Below are 19672 nucleotides of genomic sequence, written 5' to 3' on the forward strand. Positions count from 1 at the left end.
TCTAGGCAATAGTGAACTGCTGTGGTTGTCTAACCACTATGGTTCTTTCTTTTATCTCCTTATTCTCTCCTGTGTCCTTCATCTATTCCCCTCGGCTCCCTCTCCAATGATCCCTCTGTCTCCTCTCACCAGACAGTAACTTTGTCCTGGGGAATGCCCAGGTCAAGTCGCTCTATCCCATCGTCTACTGCTCCGATGGTTTCTGTGACCTGACCGGCTTTGCTCGTGGTGAACTGATGCAGAAGAGCTGCATGTGTCACTTCCTGTATGGTGCTGAGACCAGCGACCGCCTCACCTTGCAGATGCAGAAGGCCCTGGACGAACGGCGGGAGTTCAAGACGGAGATCATTCTGTACAAGAAGAGTGGTAAGACTGGTTGGCTGGAGGGCGGGGATGTTAAGTAGTTAATCTGGATGACAGGATGAGAGACTCATTTCCTGGTTGTTTGCAGGGTTCTAGATGAAGAAAATCATGCAGTGTATAGATTCTGCTTCTTCTTCTCCATTGGTTGTACGGTTCAACCAGAATAAATATACAGGGTGTCCATAAAGTCTCTTTAGAATTTAACAAATTTATTACAAAAGCAAATGAATAGACAAATCTGTGGAAATTATTACAAAATGCCGAGTAGATATTGAAGGGTTTTTTTTGCCTCATTTAATACACCTCTATATGGGCACCATTAATTGCACAAAGCACATCAAGACGGTACTCGATTTCTTGCCATGTTCGCTGTAGCAGAGCCTCATCCATGGTGGCAGTGGCATCAGTGATCTTTTGCTTCAGGTTGTTGATGTCCAATGTGATTAAAAACTTTGATAACCACTAAGTGCATAGAACAAATCTGATTAACATATCTCACCAATTGCTTTCGTAATAGATTTTTTAAATTGTAAAGAGACTTTGTGGACACCCTGTACAATGGTCTTCAAAAATGGACAGATCTTGAATTTGAACAGATCTGTTCGGGAAAAGGTCAGCTGAAAAATACTGAGTATTGGCTTAAAATCTCAGTTACCGGCCACTTCAGTTTAAAAACAACAACAACAACAAAAAAAAGCTAAAAGTTCATAGGGGCTGCACTTTACATTCAAGCTGGGAGTGACTACTCATTTCTCTTCTCAGGTATACTGAATATTGTGCCCACTGTTTCTTGGACAGGCTCCCAGTTCTGGTGTCTGCTGGACATCGTGCCAATAAAAAACGAGAAGAGCGAGGTGGTTCTGTTCCTGGTCTCTCATAAGGACATCACAGAGAATAAGAAGGACCAGGACCATGGCAACGACTCTGAGACTGGTGAGAGAGACAGAGAGAGGCAAAACATGTGAGGCATAAAGCTGAGACAGATGAACAGTAAACAGTTCACACTTGATAAATTTGTCCCATCCATAAACTGATTTGCTGTTTAACCACGTATCAGTGAAACAGCACACATGCACATCTAATTAACAACTTTTGGGAAAATAAAAATAACAGTTTGCACACAACAGAGCATCTAAATGGAACCCTGGATGGTGCAAAGTTTTGCTTTGTTTTTTTTAAAAAAAATTACTTGTTAATGTCACACTGTCACAGTTGGATAACAAGTGAAACTCCAACGGGTGGTGAGTTATTGTTGTTCCAGAAGACAGGACGGGCTGATAAGTGAGTTTGAAAGCCAGGAATCTGCCAAAGTGATCAGTGAGTCATTAGTCCTGATCAACAACCCTATCAGCCCCCACAGACATAGTCACTTTGTAAGGTGCAATACAGTAAGTAATATTTTTACTGTCCCATGCAGTCTTTCCGTTGAACCATTGGTTACCAAAGTGGGGTCCGGGGAAGCCAGAGGTCTTTGAGGGACTCAAGTGGGTCCCAAAGAGGAATCCGGCTTTAATTTAGAAAGTTGCTATGGCAGCGTGTCTTAAAAATAATTGATTCTTGTGCCCATGTGATACATAAGTGGAACCAAGACTATTAAAGCAGTTTTTTGATGAATGAGTTATAAAAGATAATAAAAGCACTAATGATCTGTCCATGTACTTTTGAGAAAACTTCCTCATAAAAAAAAAAACGAAGCTACTTCAGAAAGTCCCTGCACGTTGGGACAAAATTATTTTTTGCACAGAACATTTTTTAAATTAAAGCACCATCTCGACACAGTTATTTGGCATATCCCTTTTACTTGGCAACACATAACACATTTTCAGGACAGTATTGTACTGCTGAGTAGCCGCAGTCACACAAATGTTCTAACCTAACGTAACTAATTGGAACAATGGGTGTTGTTCCAGTTAGTATAGTCCAAAGTAGTTGGCCCTTCCAGAGCCCAAGTGTCCAAATTTGGAGATTATCTAAATACAGGCTTTGCTGTTGCATCGCAAATCTTCCAGCCTCCACAGCTGCTGCCATCATGGAGGTCCACTGACAAATCAGCTGGACATAATGTCACAGGATGTGACAAAAAACTGAAGAGATTCTTGGAAAAGCCTGCTGTGATGCATTATAGATCAAAACAGCGGTCTTTGAAGTAAAAGTGATAAGGTCACTGTAGTCCAGGGTTTTGTTGACTAAAACCATGATAGAAAAAACACTTTCCAGGATGAAAACTAAACAAAAATGAACCCTTGCTGACAAATTATGAAGAAACATGAGGATATTTTTGTCAGTGAATAAAAATAAGTCAAATATGTCAAAGTTAGATATATGAAAACTCAGCTGAGCCAGAATAAAATGCATGCAAGGGGCATAAAGAGGAAGAAAGTCGAGGCATCCTGTTGCCTTTTCTGTCTTTTTTTTGTCTTCAAGTCTGTCTTTCTGTGCATAATGAATGTATTGTTTATAATTTGCTCACTTGGTTGGCACCTATTGCACACCTGTCTGGCCACATAGGGGTCTCCTCTGTGGTCCTTCTCAAGATTTCTTCCAATTTTGGTTTTTTTTTTCATGGACAGTATGGACAGTTTTGACTTGATATCCCTCCTGTCATGTGTCCCTGGTTCCAGATGAGGAAACAGGTCTGCCGGTCCACCGGATCACCCGTCCAGCAGGCTGTTCGATGGAGCGTCGCCGCAGCCGGGCTGTCCTGTACCAGCTGTCCGGACACCTCCAGAAACAGGACAAGGCTAAGAGCAAGCTGAAAATCAACAACGTGAGTCACTCTTTGTCCGGTGCCTTCTGTCCTTCCTTTTTAAATGAAGACTTAATTAAATAAAACAGAAAAGTTAACTTAAAGCTGAAATAATCATCGCCGTCAGCATCATCACAATCACAGCTATGACTTGAAGAAAGACACTGAGGCTCAGATTGACTAAAGATTTGTGCTGCATCACCCAAAAAAAGAGAGCCATGTTTGTGCAATGACTTGAAAATTGCCATGTTGAGTAGTTTTCTGCACTTTATATTTATTTGCAGGCAAGGCCATAAAATAAATATTGCCCCCCCTCGCAGACACTCAGCAACATCAGCGCTCTAAATAATTGTAGTGCATTCAAGTTATTTTGAAATGTGGTGTTGAGAATTTAATTTTGTCCCTTCAGAATGGCTGCACTCGTTCGGAAGCAGGCAAGAGTTTTCTATTTTTTTTTTTTTTTAATCAGATCAGAGAACCCTCCACTATAAAGGGGCTTTATGATAGGAAGGTGCCAGCCTTAGTGGACTGGTCACAGCAGAAGCAATTTGCCTTTGCATTCGGAGAGGAAGGGGCAGTTTGGTTGCACAATATTCTCCTTGAGGGATGGTTTGCACCACAATCTAATTTACAAGTTAATTAATAAGGTCAAAACTCTGCATATTTGCACCTATATTCCTTGACTTCATATTGGCCTTGCAACATAATCTTGGCCAGTGTGGAGCTCAAGAGCAGAGGAGCTTGACAAAATCTGCCTTTAACTGCCTTAAAATGAATAATTATTTTGCCTCCTGTTAGCTGGGTATGAATGCTAGACTCTCTCCTTGCCCACTTCTTTGGGGCCGCCTTATTTTTTGGGTAGGCCTGCTTGGTAATCTATCAATATGGGTGCTATACACTGGGTTTTTTTAAAAACTTTTTCATGTTCTGGGCCCTCAAGTCGGCTTTCATTTAGCCTCAGACGCCCATTTGAAGCGATTTTGCCCGATAGCAAAACCCTTCTATCACAAGATATTTTGCTTGTGAGAGGTGTCTGGATGTGACAGTGTCCTAAATGTGTCCAGATGCCTTTTCACAAGCATTTCAACACAAGAAATCTGATGTTGATCCAACATCCACTGACATTTACATATATTGTCATAATAGTTTTTTTTTTAATTGTATTTGCTATTTTTTAAGCTATGCTCTGATCATTTTTTCACTAATATGCCTTCATCACCTTTGTACCCATGTTTCCATAAAAAATGAAGAGGGAGTTGTCGTTACAATGTCATACTTGAACTGTGAGATTAAACGAAAGACGAAAATGGTAAAATGATCCCTCACACATTTGCTGCATTCCAACCGTTTCTAGTGAATTAAATTGCAGCAACAATAAATCAGTCCTCGGTTTGCTCAGGACCCCCCTGGAAGAGCCTGTCAAGGTCCTTGTGGAACTCAATTTGAAAATCATATCTATCTATATCTATCGATCTGTCTATTGATCTCTCTATTGATGAGAAAATTGTGTCATTAACCTGGGTCCTGTTCATAACTAATTGATATAACTCGATAGATAGATATAGATGGACCTCTACTATTATACAAGGTAGGTCCATGGATAAGATTGGATCAATATTGTGGGAGAAATAGCAGAAAAAACAAAAATTTCAGATTTTGAATTTGCCTTGAGCCATGAAATCTGAGGAAAGTTGATGTTCATGCTGCATACAAAATCTCTGAGATTGGAATGATACTGAATGATATATCGATCATTTTACACAAAATATATAATGCTAGCATAGATACACTTATAATAACTCCTCTTTTCTCCTCTGATTGTTAATCTCTACGTGTGCATGTGTGTGCATCACCCTGCCCTGCCCTCTGCAGAGTGTGCTTGGAGCCAATGCTAACCCGGTCCCGGAGTACAAGGTGGCAGACATCCAAAAGTCCCGGTTCATCCTCCTTCATTATGGTGCTTTCAAGGCCGGCTGGGACTGGCTGATCTTGCTGGCCACATTCTACGTGGCAATCACCGTTCCCTATAACGTGTGCTTCACCGCTGTGGAGATACGAGAGGATGGCGGCTCGGCGGCCCGTAACCCTCCAAGCGTCAGCGATATCCTGGTGGAGATACTGTTTATAATTGGTGAGGCAGGTTTGCATGAAAATAAATAAATATAATTATGTAATGGGGTTGAGAAGATGTAGCCTAAGCTTCCTCAAGGTTCATCTGTAGTCATTTGTGTCCTTGGTCTCAATCATACAAAAGTAAAACCTCTGTGGCAAAAAGTAATTTCTTTCTCATGAAAATGTAACTGAGCATCACACTTCTTTCTCTCACAACTATCACTTCCCTGATGCCAAAACTTTATTAATGCCATGTCTTAACTTTATCAAGAGGTAAAAGTTGGAGCCCTGCAATCATTGAGCAAAGCAGAATGCATGAATAGTACTGCAAGGAAAAAAAGAAAATTGAAAAAAAAAAGGCCAGTGCAACAGCACTTATGTTCATAATTTCCTTTTATAGTCCAATCACACAGGTTGATCTATCTGCACTGATCTGAGTTATTTATTAGACTGAGTTGAGAAGTAAAATGCTGAAATGCTCAACTGGTCACAACACTTTATTTTCACAATTAGACCTAACGCCGCAGGTTGTTGTAATTGCACTTGTGAAGGAGAAATGGGACGAGACCCCAGGGCAGACCCAGGACACGCTGGGGGGATTGTGTATTCTGGCCGGCCTGGGAACGCCTTGGGATCTCCCAGGAGGAGATATGATGGCTGTGCCCTGGAAAAGACCGTCTGGGCTGACCGCAGCCGAAAATGAAGATGGAGGAGAGATACACTATACGGACAAAGTGTTGGGCCACCCACACATTCCACTTACAGGAGCTTTTAGGAAATTCCATTCTAAATGCATAGGCATTAATATGGAGGTCCAGCACAGTCATGTTGGAACAGAAAAACCAGCCCATAGCGTTATCCCTCCTCCAGCAAACTTTACAGTTGGCAGAATGCAGTCAGGCAGGGAACGTTCTCCTGGCATTCACCAAACCCAGACTCGTCCATCAGACTAAGTCCTGTGGTGTGTCCAGAGTCCGGCGGCGGCGTGCTTTACACCACTCCATCCGACACTCGGCGTTGTGCTCGGTGATGTGAGGCTGGCGTGCAGCCGCTCGGCCATGAAGCTCCCGGCGCTCAGTTTCTGTGCTGATGTTGATGCCAGAGGAGGTTTGGAGCTCTGCAGGTACTGAGGCGGCAGAGCGTCGGCCATTTTTACGCACTATGAGCCTCAGCGCTCGGCGACCCCGCTCTGTAACTTTACGTGGTGCTGCCCCCTGGTGGCTGAGTCGCTGTGGTTCCTAAACGCTTCCACTTGGCAATAATCCCTCTTCCAGCTGATGGTGGAATATCTGGGAGGGACGAAACTTCACCTGCTGACTTGTTGCAGCGGTGGCTTCCTGTTACATTACTATTACAGCAGCACATCGGAACTCAGTGAGCTCTTTAGAACGAGCCATTCTTTCACAAATGTTTGTAAAGGCAGACTCCATAGTGCTGCATGCTTGATTTTTGGAAACGGGACTGAATGAAACACTTGAATTCAATAATTAAGAGATGTGGCCCAACACTTTTGTCCATATGGTGTATGTTGGATCATTTTGATTCCACAAAAGAAAGTATGGTCCTTGTTCTGTGGCTAGTGCTGTTGAATTTTTTTTTTTAACTTTTTTTAATGCTGTAAATGCACAATCATCGCAAATTACAGTTAATAACTGCATTCTGATTAATCAAAGAATTGTGATTATATCAAAATGTGACCCACCAATGAATCACAAGTACAATAAGTGTTTTCACTGATCGTCACACCTATGGCATGCCATGTCACACAAACATAGTGATGCACCTCACAGCAACATGAGGCAAGTTTCAAACTTCATCAGGTGCAGGGAGAGTAAAGTAGAGCATTTACTCAAATCAAAAACAAACATTGATCGGGCTGATATTCCCCAGAACACTTCTAAGAATGTCTGCAGTTGCAATCCACATTATATTAAAACTGGATTTGCCAGGGGAGGTAATGATGCTCCTTAATATCAAAGCGGCTTGGAGCAAAAGCTGTGCTGTACGGAATGGACTTGGCTTTTGTACAGAAATATCCTCGGCGTAATTAAAGATGAAGAGTTGAAGATTTGCATTTGGGTTAAATAGCCTTCTTTATGATTATATTTACTACCTTGAGAGAGAAAGTGGCCTTAAATGGGACAGCTGTTGGATACATCCCTGTACTCTGCTTTGTAAAATTACTTTTTGCTTTGCAGTAGTCTAATGGCAAAGAACCTACTTAATCTCTGTTCTTCTGCAGAGATCACTGTTACAGTCTCAAAGGGCTTTACAGGCCCATAGTTTGTAGACAGCAAAAAAAAAAAAAAAAAAAAAAAAAAACACCTTCCCAAAAATAAAGCCAGAGGCCAAAAAGGGAAAATCTCAGGAAGAATCGCAGACAGAGGGAAGCTCCTTCCAGGTCGGCCAGGAGTGCAAGGGGTGCCGAGAGGGGAATTGTGTGATTCTCTGTCCCCTCAAGGAGGCTAGCAGACAGAAGAGATTTGTCAGTGAGATCAAACACTCCTGCGGCTCCCTGCTCTTTAAAGGAGGGCAGGTTTTTCTTGTCTCTGTCTGTGCCTGCCTTACCTCTTTGTCATTTCTTCAGTGGTTTTGGTGCCGTATGGTAGCATCTATTTAGTGACAGCATGGCAGCGTGCTAACGCCAGGTATAAAGTGGCGGTTTGGCTGTGACCACATGGGATGCATTGGTTGGAAGAGTTGCATGGCTGCTGTGGCAAAACTACCGAACAACTGAAAACTAGAAAGATGGCATTAAGTGTGTACCTTCGCCAATGTTACGGCATTCTCAAGATATGCCAATTACACAGCACATAGTTGACCAAATTAAACATTTCTCAATTCTTACTTGATACCCCATAACTAACCCGCTTCATAAAATTTTGCCATTGTATGTGAATCCGTTCGGAAGTTATATCCATTTTTTGTGATAGGCAAAACCCACTGTCATGCCTCCCTTTGACCAATTAGCATGAAAACTTAATCAGCTCTTTCTTGGCCTATGACTAACCCTCGCAAAAAGTTGTGTAAATCCATCCATAGATATCCTGCTGACAGACAAACAAACTAATAGAAAGAATATGGCAAAAACATAAGCACTCTTTCACTCCATTAGTGGGGATAAAAAGGCATAGCCACCTTCAAAAGCCCTTCCTGTGCAATGCATTTTCTTTGCCAGAGTGTCAAACACCGAGGCTTTGTCACGGCCCTTCTCATCTAATTCAGATGCCAAAAGCATTCTTTGCTGTTGAGATGAGACACATTGGGTTTTCTTGGTTTTAGTGTCACGTTAGGTTGAACCAGCAAAACCACTTGGTTATTTTAGGGAAGGGTTTAGGCATAAAAATGGCACCAACATCGACACTGGACACAGCCTTGCTCACACGCGACAAGCGATACCCTGCTTCCTGAACTCACAGGAATTGAACTCGTGGCCCCTGCTTCACGGTCATGTGGCTTATATATGCCTGCCATCCACCCGGACCGCCTACCTAGCCCGACTTTCTTGCTCTTTAGATGGCATCCCCACCCCCGGTGTCTCAAACTTAATGCCAAAGAGTGCCTTTGGCTTCTAATGGGAGTATTTTGCGTCAATATCAGATACCCACGGGCATGACAAAGCATTGGTATTTAACACCCTGGAAAAGGGACCAGGCAACCATTCAGTTTTCACTGCAATATTACACAATGCTGCCTCCACTTATCATGGACTACTTTATCTCCAGAGTGTTGATGGAAATATTTGGGTGGAATAATGATGCGGGCTGATGTTCCTTAACGGTGTGTTTTTGTGCATGCCAGACATCGCGCTGAACTTCCGGACCACCTATGTGAGCACGTCCGGCCAGGTTGTGTACGACGCCCGTTCCATCTGCATTCACTACGTTACGTCCTGGCTGTTTGTGGACCTGATCGCCGCCTTGCCCTTTGACCTGCTCTACGCCTTCAATATCAGTGTGGTGAGTCACACACACACACACACACATACACAGCAGAAGCAGTGCCTCCTTCATTTATAATAACACCTTATTATTTGAAATCCAGGACACACACACACCCTTGCTGTTAAAGGATGTTTGTCGAACACTAGTGGTGGAGCAATAAATCGATAATGTGATATATTGCAATACTTCCACTTGTGATACATTATTGATACACTTGTGCTAAGCATTGATATTTAAGTTCCTATAACGCAGACTTGTTCCCTTCCTGGAACTGCTCTGTCATGTTCATATCAGTCACTGTGTCTGTTTAAAAAAAACTGAAAAACATGGTTGATTCCTGCTCATTGAAAAATCAATTTGCCTTTTCTAACGTGTTTTTTCAGTCACATTTATTGATGTATCATAGCTGATTATCTTACAATATGTCACATAACAGAAACACCTGTGTCATGATGCCATCATTATTGTGGATAACATATTGTGATAGTACCGTATCGCCAGTTACCTAGTGATTCCTTACCTCATAACACACATGCATACTCTATACACACACAAACACACACATGCAAATACACACATTCACACTCCAGTGCGTCTGTACTGCTCTATTAGTGGCTCTGGGGACTGTGTAAGATGCACTGAGCAGTGTGTGTGTGTGTGTGTGTGTGTGTGTGTGTGTGTGTGTGTGTGTGTGTGTGTGTGTGTGTGTGTGTGTGTGTGTGGGCGCACGGGTTGAAATTAATTGATTCAGTTTGCATGTGTGAATGGATTCACATGTATGGGTCTGGGTATGCACAGAAATGTTTCTTTGCACGTGCTGTTTTGTGTCTTTTTTAGTGCGTGTTCCATGTGTTGTGAGTTTTATATTCATGGGTGTGGCCACGTGCATGGAGTGTGTGCGTGTTTGTGTTTGTGTGTGTGCGCATGTGATGTATTGATGTTCCTGGAGCTTTGCAAGTGCTAATAGACGTCAGCCTTTTATCGATAGTACCCTGCTGCTGTTTGCCTCTTGCTAGCCCAGTGATTTAATAACACTAGGGAAAAAGCCTGCAACCCAGAAGACCCAGAGGCAGCAAATTACCACACACACACACACACACACTCACACACACACACGCATTCAAACACATACACACAGTCTATTATTTTACAAAGAAATACTAAACTAAAAGCTAGTGAAACATAATGTTGCTACTGTACTGGAAAGCAAAGGCAAAATGACTGTTGAAATGGTCTTTTAAAAGTGTTTTCTTTGACAAATCACATGTTGTACTGTATACAGGGGCACCGTATATGGGGGTAAAGTTAGGACAATTCCAAGGGTTCTTGCCTGACAGGGGCCCCAAAAAATAGGCAAAAACTAATATAAAATTATTAAACCATCATTGAGTAAATTAATTAATTAATTAATTAATTAATATATATATATATATATATATATATATATATATATATATATATATATATTTTTTTTTTTTTTTTTTTTTTTTTTATGGGGCCCAAAATTCCTGGCGGCACCCCTGACTGTATGCTCATGTGGCGGCTCTTACTGAGACGAATGCGCAAAATAATGCTGATTTAAAAAATTGGTTCATTTCATGTATTTGTTTCACACGTACAAATACAAAGAGAAAGGCGGGGAATCACATAAAAAAACAACAACAACAAAAAACAAGAAAAATATGTGTGAGGTGTGGTCAGAAACCTATAGAGGCTTATATGAAAACCACACCCAAAAAAATACTAATGTTAAGATACACACAATACAAAAATCACAAATACATATTAAATGTTCAAGTTGAAAATATCATGTAAAAAGAAAAAAAAAAGTAAAATCATAATTCATCAATACAAATAGACAATGATTTATACATTTAAAAAAAAAAAATTAGAGTGATACTATTTTTCTAAATCAAACTTCAACAGAAGAGCATTTTTAAGTTTCTTTTTGTATATGGACAATGACAAAGAAGAATCAGTTAAATGTACATAGTTATTCCACATAATAACACCACGATATTTAATAGAGAATTGACCACAGCACACAGCACTCACAGCACTAATCAGTTCACTAATCAGACATGCCTTTTCTCCTTTTCCCACTTCCTCCTCTCTGCCTGGCGTGTAGGTTACTGGTATGCTCTAAGACCAGCTTCCAATACAAATCACTAGCATTTAGCTCAACAGATAAGTATGCCGTGATATCAACCTGTGGTAGAAGGCTTGTAATTAACAGGTTGGCTGTGATCCCACCTTCTGGTGTGAGTCAGTGGTGATTAGGGTGATAGGTGGACCACAGTCCCATTGGGACAGGATTATCCTTACAGGATAAGGACTAATAAAATAGTACCCAGACTGCTCTCTATTTTCATTCCTTTGGACAGCTTGAGGGAAATAAGTTGTTTGGATTGATTGATTCTGACTGGGAATTTGAATGTCCATTCCTTTGGACACCTTTAACGTACAGTAGAAGATTGTTTTTTTGTTTTTGTTGGTTTTTTTTGGACTTTTGTGCACAGTTAAATGCATCTTGCCATGCGTGGTTGGCTTCAACTCCACAACTTCTGTCTTCCCCAGAACTTTGGGGTTCACCTGTTGAAGACCGTGCGCCTCCTGCGTCTCCTGCGCCTCCTCCAGAAGCTGGACCGCTACTCCCAGTACAGTGCTGTGGTCCTCACCCTGCTCATGTCCACCTTCGCTCTGCTGGCCCACTGGATGGCCTGCGTCTGGTACTTCATTGGCCGCAGTGAAATCGAAAGCAACAGCCCCAGCTCCTGGGATATAGGTATGTGCGTGTTTGGTGGGTGTGTTTGTGTAATGATGGCTAGAAAATGCTCTGTATCCAAATTAAGAAAACTGAGAGTTCTTCAGTAATGAACCACTTATGATCCAGCCATCCATTCTGGAAATGTGTATTTTCTCACTCAAAGGCATATATCCTCAATTTGGAGATAGCGACTGATTTGCAAGAGCAGGTGTTCGTTTTTTCAAATGTGCACATCTGGTTTGTCTTGATATGCTGCATTAGAAAAATAGCGTCATCACTCATTCTTTCAAAAATAGAGATACTCACATAATTTTAACCCCTATCTAAATACCTCTTCCCAGTGAATCCTTGCCCTCCCATTATAATACCAGGGACACACATAAGCAAAAATCCAGTAAAAGGCTGGCATTGTAGCTGAGTGGTTAGCACTTGTAGCAAGAAGGTCCTTGGTTTGATACCCATGTAAAAGTAAATCCCAATTAAGATTGTGGAACAAGCCCAGCACTTGTGGACAAGAGCTGGGCTTGTTGTACAAGTGTACCATTGGACAAATAGGAATCTGCAAGGTTGTCTGTGACTACAATGGCCATAGAGATCAAACACCCAGGAACACTTGTTGCATAAAGAACAACTTTTTTGATCAATAAATCAATAAAGTTGCTCTTTATGCTACACGTGTCGCTGGAGGTTTGAGCTCTGAAGACTTTCTTTCTTCTCCATGCACCTTGGTAGAGGGTGAAGTTGTGCCATAAACCCCTACTCTGCTAATGTAATGGCAGTAGTCACTGATGTACATACATATTTAGGCACGTACAGCATAAACAGGCTGTCACAAATGCGAGGATGCTCTGTCCGTCCTGTTCATCCTTCCCAAACACACAGACACCAACACGCTGAAATAATTACTTTGCCCTTCCAGCCCTGTTATATCTGCTAATGAAGCCTGCTAGTAAAGGTCATCAAACAAGCACTGATGCATTCTCATTAAACTGACAGAAATGCTAACTCTTCCTGACTGTTTCTCTCTCCCCACAAGGCTGGCTCCATGAACTTGCTAAACGCTTAGGAACACCGTACTTCCTCGCGCCACTGACCTCCCTGTTGGGAGTCTCCGATTCACCGCAGGGCACCATGGCAGGCCGACCGGCCAATTACAATCACTGGAATGCCTCGGAGTCAGAGCCACTGACGGGCCCTGGTTTGCTGGGTTTGGGCACCTGGAACGCCAGCAGGGTCGGGGCGAGGCACCTAAATGGCTCGCTGACAATGCTGGGCGGCGGCCCGTCTGTCAGGAGCTCCTATGTGACGTCACTGTACTTCGCCCTCAGCAGTCTGACCAGCGTGGGCTTCGGTAACGTTTCAGCCAACACCGACTCTGAGAAGATCTTCTCCATCTGCACCATGCTCATTGGAGGTGAGCAACACCTTCACATCTACACAAGAGAAAGTGAGCAAGCAATATCCTACAAAAATGACCAAATTAACATTATTCAAGGGATCCACACTGGCAATAGGCAGAATAATGACAAGAATAATAATCATAATCTGCTTTTTTTTTTTTTTCTGTTTCATCATGTGGACCATGTCATGTCCCGTCTTGTGTTGTCACTTTAATAGGTGACTCACTGATACGTGACTCAATGGCTAGCCTTTCACACACACACACACTCAGACACACACATACACACATATATACACGTCACCATGCGGATGGGTCCAATTTGGAACAATGGCAACTGGTGATGTGGTATGAAGCTACAGACAGAGGAAGCTTTGGCTCCCCCTTTGATGCTTGTAATGTGATTAGAGTCGAAAGAAAGAGAGAGGAAGAGAGAGAAAGAGAGACAGGATTCTAACGAGGCGCACTTCGCACTGAGCATTTTTCATCTAATAGGCGTCTAAATGGTACATAGCCTCCTAGGCTAAAATCAGGTTCAAATCAGGTTGTAGACATTCAGAGCTAGATAGCTTTTGTTTCAATGCCATTTCTGTGTGTGTGTGTGTGTGTGTGTGTGTGTGTGTGTGTGTGTTTAAATGACGATAAATCGGTAGCTGAGCTGTAACTTTTAGAATTTGGCCTAGAACAGCAAACATAGAAAAGATAAGAAAAACAAAAAGGAAGGAAAATCTAAGGAGCCCTGATGTTTTCAGTGTTGAAGCTGCTGATAGCTGTTTTGCTCTATTCAGAGATTTTAGTGCCTAAAGCATGATGTTCTATTCATGTATTTATGTGTTTATTTATTTATTTTTTGCTGTTTCTTTGCTGAAATGCATATGGATAACTTCAATTAAATATGCATGAACAGTGACGGTGCATTGTTTTCTTGGAAGTGCACTTTTTACCCACTGCAGCTGGTTTGTGAATCACGCTCTATTTTTTGCTACTGTTTCTCACCATTGCAATTTTGCAGTGGTTTAACAGCTACAGTTACAAGTGCATTGGGTTTGCTTTACCAAAGGTGAACTTGATATTAGTCACAAAAAAAAAAATGTCCAGGCTGATCTACTATCAGGGTGAATGAACATGCAGGTAGGGGTGTGTGTACATGAGGGTCAAAATGCAGGGATAAGTAAATGCATATAGATTATGCATTTACTAACATGTCCAGTGTGATTTGCCAAAGCTGGAACTAATTTCAGGAGAGATGGTTTTAAGGGCTCTGAATCAACTTGAACTTAGAAAAGCATGTCCTAACTCTGGAATATTATCACTTTATTGGATTGCTGCTATGTATTGCTGTTAATACCGTGGGGATCTTTTCTTGGGATTCCTTGATGCAACCATCTGTGACTGGTAGATATTTTGGTTTTCGTTTTTCACATTTAGTTTGCAGCGTGAACCAAGACATTCATTTCTTTCTTGCCAGGAATTATTATTATTGGACACAGTTTTAGTCAGTGGTGGGAAGAGCAGAAGTGCTGTTGAATGAAGAATAAGCGCATGGTTTCCATTGTCAGGCCAAGCCATTCATTTTCCGCCCTTTTCCACGTTTTTGCCATTTGAGTCTAAACGGTCCTTGCTTCCACTGACCACATGCAGTTTTTCATCATGCAGCTTTCATTGGAAATTTGGAAATGACAAAGAGCAGAACCAACAAAGTAGAAGCAGCTTCCTCCTCCCATCTTTGCTGACTGAGCTTTTATTGGGAAAGGTTCCACAAACTGTCATTGATCATTTGTTCTCTGCAAAGGTGTCTGTAATTTAATTTAAAATGTGGTGCAAAAATGTACATTAGGAAAAGTAAAATAATTTCAAAAAAGTATCATGTCAGTTACTAAGACAAGCTGTTTTGGTGTCTCCTCCATAGCATTAATGCATGCTGTGGTGTTTGGTAATGTGACGGCCATCATCCAGAGGATGTACTCGCGCCGGTCCCTCTACCACACCCGCACCAAGGACCTGAAGGACTTCATTCGGGTGCACCGGCTGCCCAAGGCCCTCGAGCAACGCATGATGGAGTGTTTCCAGACAACCTGGTCCGTCAACAACGGCATCGACGTCAGCGAGGTAGGATTCTGCATATCATTTAAGACGGTTGCTGGTTTGAAGCCACAGACACCGGCTTGAGAAACGTGGGTGTTTAGAGTGGACGGGTAACCCATCCCTCAGTAACTAGTAATGTGCCTTTGAGCAAGGTGCTGAACCCCACAACTTCTGCAGTATGTCTACAGACAGTGAACCACAGTCAAAGGTGCCACAAAAGAGTTAATGTGTAGTTTGGATTCTACCATATAGTGTACCATATAATGTAATACACCCTCCAAGTCTGGTCCATTAAATACTTCCATTCCCTCCCCTCATATTTTTGCAGTCCCACATCACAACATCTAAAATACATGTATGTTAGGCTACACATGCAATATGTCTCTTCTGTATTGCTGTCATTTCAGCAGCACCTTGGTAAATAAGGACAGATTTTCCTCGTTTACGGATGAAAACGTCCTACAAATACTTGATGAATCAGCCCCTCAGGCTGTAGTGCTCATCTTCCAGTCTGAATGTGTAGACTTATATTAACGTAAAGAGAGTGCTGTTGGAATGAAGCTCAGTCAGCCATCACTGGATAAAATAAAGATCAACTTTTTTTTTTTCAAGCATGAGGAAATAATCATACTGCAGTTTTATACAACATAAAATAGGTCCCATACAGTACAAATATACTGATGTTTTCCCTGTTTGTGCACCAACGGCATCCAATCTGTTCTGAAACGTTTCAAGTCTTGTTTAACCTCACTGATTTATCAGCAGTGTGATATTTTCCATTCCATCTGTCTCCTGCTCTTAAAGTATCTGTTCATTCCTCATAATGTGTGTTGGATGAAACCTGATACCGTGTATGCAAAATGTCCACAATATTTTTTTTTTCTATCTTTCGTGGCATGATCAGAAAGTCTAAAATTTCAGATTCATGAATTCTCTGGCTGTTTCCTTTTTTTATTTTTTTATTTATTTTTTTTTTTAATTTTGACAGTAGCCTATGCCTATTTCCTTTGCTGTAAGGAAAACATGAAGCAGATGTGTTGGGAGTCATGTGCTCATTTCTGATGGCGCATGACAATATTATCTACTCCTCCTTTATTGCTGCCTCCACTGTAAAGCATAAGCCAGATTTCACTGAATCAACTGCATGAAATTGACTCACATTTCCACATTGGATTGACCTTGTCTGTTACAATGAGATCAACTGACTTGGTACAGAAAATGACACTATCTTGCCCTCCTGGTAGACTAGAGTTATACAAAGTCTCAAAGTTAGTTTGGAAATTGAAAATATATGAAGGTCTACAGTAACCAGTTTTAACTACAATGCTCAGCTTCAGCAGTGGCTTAGTTGCCCCCTTGTACATGAGTGGTTTATAACTTTAAACAGGCTCATAGAAGGTAATCAATATACAGTGTAAACAGAGAGCTTGGGGTGTTGTCAACTTGTGTTGGGCAGTGTGTTTTCTGCAGAAACAGTATTATTTACTATGGAGAGACATGGACTTTGTGTACAGCACTGACTATGAGGCCGCCTCGCTAAATAGTTTATCTTGAGCAGATCCACTTTGCTCTTCCAGCCTCAGGTCGCAGTCCACATCTCCACTCAGACTTGTAGTTCTTGTTGTTCTAATCTGACTCGAATCAGACTCTGACCATTTTCTCATGACTCGTGACTCGTCTTGTGCTCAAGCACTGATGACTCAGACTCATGCATTAACTGCCATTGGACCATAGTTGAAGACTCAAGCTTGTTTTCTTTTCCTTTTTTCTTTCTTTTTTTGTTCCTCTTCATTCTTTGCATTACAAGCGTAATCAATCAATCAAATCAACTCAGTCATGGACAGGTGACTTGGGCTCAGGCACAGATAATGCCAACCGGACTCAGATTGAGACTCTGGTCTGAACATGCCATCAGTCACCAATTTTGAGTCAAACGTGAAGTGAATCTTCGCATCATGGATTTGCATGAATACGATCACAAATTTTTCACTCAAGTTGAAAAATAATAATAAATAATAATAACTTTATACATATAGCACCTTTCCAAACCAAAGTTACAAAGTGCTAACCGATAAAAACAAATAACACATAAATACACATAAAACAATGATAAAACAAGCAATGAAAAGACCCCATACAACAATAAAAAAAATACAAGTTATAATAAATCCACTGGTTAATAAAAAGTCATACGATAAAAATGAGTCTTAAGAAGAGATTTAAAGGAAGACATTGAGTTTGCCCAGACGGCAAAGGCTTGGTCCCCTTTAGTGATGAGCCAGGCCTTAGGAACGGCTAGTAGGGCCCTGTTGGAAGATCTCAGGCAGCGATCAGGCACATAAGGAATTAGCAGTCCACTAATATAGGCAGGAGTCTGACCGTTCAAGGCTTTAAAAACAAGCAGTAAAATCTTAAAATCAATTCTAAAACTCACAGGCAACCAGTGAAGGGCAGCTAGGACTGGTGTAATGTGATCGGTTTTCTTGCTACGAGTTAAAAGCCTGGCGGCAGCATTCCGCTTCAGTTGCAGTCTTTGGATGTTTCACTTGCTAATACCGGAATAAAGTGCACTGCAACAGACTAGTCTGGAAGTGATGAATGCATGGATGACCTTTTCTAAATCTGCTGGAGAAAGGGAGGAGGGAGTAATTATAACTTCTGATTTGGAGTCATTCAGCTTAAGAAAATTTTTTGACATCCAATTTACATACAACTAGGTATCATCCACGTAGCAGTGAAAATTGATACCATAACTTTGCAGGATTTGCCCCAGGGGTAATATGTAAACAGTAAATAAAAGAGGACCCAGAATAGACCCCTGGGGCACACCACAAACATGAGGAGCACAAGAGGAGGAGGCATCTGCAAGCATAACAGAAAATGATCTATTAGACAAACAGAAGATGAACCAGTCCAGCACTACATCACTAATGCCAGCACTGTTTTTCAGACGGCTGATTAAAACATTGTGATCCACTGTATCAAAGGCTGAGCTGAGATCAAGAAGAATTAAAATGGAGTACAGACCAGAGTCAGCTGCAAGCATCAAGTCATTAGAGACCTTGACCAGGGCAGGCAAGAAATCAGCTGAGTGGACACAATTTTTTTTCTAAAATCTTAGATTAAAATGGAAGCTTAGAAATGGGTCTAAAATTACCTAAGACAGAGGGATCTAAAGAAAGCTTCTTTAAAAGAGGGTAAACAGTGCTTAAAATAGGAGGGGAAAATCCCAGAAGACAGAGAGCAATTAATAATAGATAAAATAGCTGGACCAACCACCTGAAACACAGCTTTTAAAAACCAAGTGGGGATACAAACTGAAAGGCAGGTTGATGATTTAACTTGTGCCACTGTGCATTCCAGGGTTGAAAGAGGGATTTCATCAAAATGAGTTAGAGTTGAAGGAGGGTAGCAGTCAACATCTGGCTCTCTGAATTCAGTGTTGAACTGCTGGCGGATCTCTTGTATTTTATTGATGAAATGACTTAGAAATTCTCTGGGGAGGACTTAACAGGCCAACCACCTGGCTAGGTGGGGTACCAGTCACAGATTTTACAGTTTTACAATGGCAACTCACTCAAAATTCTTGGACTCGAATTCTCGGATTTGAATACGGAGGTTTTCTCCCTTTTTCCAATCAGTGTCATTTTGAAAACACCAGAACTCAAGTTTTGTCAAAATCAAATGAATCACATTTAAGATATGGATTGTGATGAGTGAACACACAAGACTGAACAGACAAATGGATCCATAGTTGCCATCCAGTAATTTGTTCTGTTGTAAGTTTCATGGCGACAAAGATGTTTGCACTCATTCTCATTGGTTCCACAGCTGCTGAAAGACTTCCCAGACGAGCTGAGGGCTGACATCGCCATGCATCTGAACAAGGAGCTGCTGCAGCTATCACTCTTTGAGTCAGCCAGCAGGGGGTGCTTGCGCTCCCTGTCCCTTATCATCAAAACGTCCTTCTGTGCTCCTGGGGAGTTCCTCATTCGGCAGGGCGACGCCCTCCAGGCTATCTACTTCGTATGCTCTGGCTCCATGGAGGTACTGAAGGATAACACTGTGCTGGCCATCCTGGGTAAGGAATGAAGAGTAGGCCTTGGAATTTAGATGCATGGCACTGAGATTTTTGAATTTAACTGATATTTTCCAAGAATACTCAAAATCTTTAAGTTTGACCATGCTGAACATCATGCTGGTTGTGTATGGGAAGCCCTTTACCTGTATCATCTTATGGTGTATGTGTAAGCAAA

The 19672-nt window shown here is 41.6% G+C and overlaps 1 protein-coding gene across 2 annotated transcripts in view; it reads left to right on the forward strand.

The window, feature by feature from the left end:
• The first annotated feature begins 221 nt into the window (after window positions 1-221).
• Window positions 222-19672, forward strand: part of LOC115374903 (potassium voltage-gated channel subfamily H member 8-like) — a 35665-nt gene continuing 16214 nt past the window's right edge. The window contains exons 1-9 of one of the 2 annotated variants that reach the window (XM_030074064.1): window positions 222-366; window positions 1162-1296; window positions 2985-3130; window positions 4982-5240; window positions 9023-9180; window positions 11743-11950; window positions 12969-13346; window positions 15241-15440; window positions 19248-19497. In XM_030074064.1, coding sequence (XP_029929924.1) covers window positions 237-366; window positions 1162-1296; window positions 2985-3130; window positions 4982-5240; window positions 9023-9180; window positions 11743-11950; window positions 12969-13346; window positions 15241-15440; window positions 19248-19497 — 1864 coding nt within the window. In that variant the 5' untranslated portion in view covers window positions 222-236. The remainder of the gene's footprint in view (window positions 367-1161; window positions 1297-2984; window positions 3131-4981; window positions 5241-9022; window positions 9181-11742; window positions 11951-12968; window positions 13347-15240; window positions 15441-19247; window positions 19498-19672) is intronic. The other variant, XM_030074057.1, reaches the window with a different exon arrangement.

The sequence above is a fragment of the Myripristis murdjan genome, chromosome 2 (genome assembly GCF_902150065.1).
Source record: "Myripristis murdjan chromosome 2, fMyrMur1.1, whole genome shotgun sequence".
In the NCBI taxonomy this organism is placed as follows: Eukaryota; Metazoa; Chordata; class Actinopteri; order Holocentriformes; family Holocentridae; genus Myripristis; species Myripristis murdjan.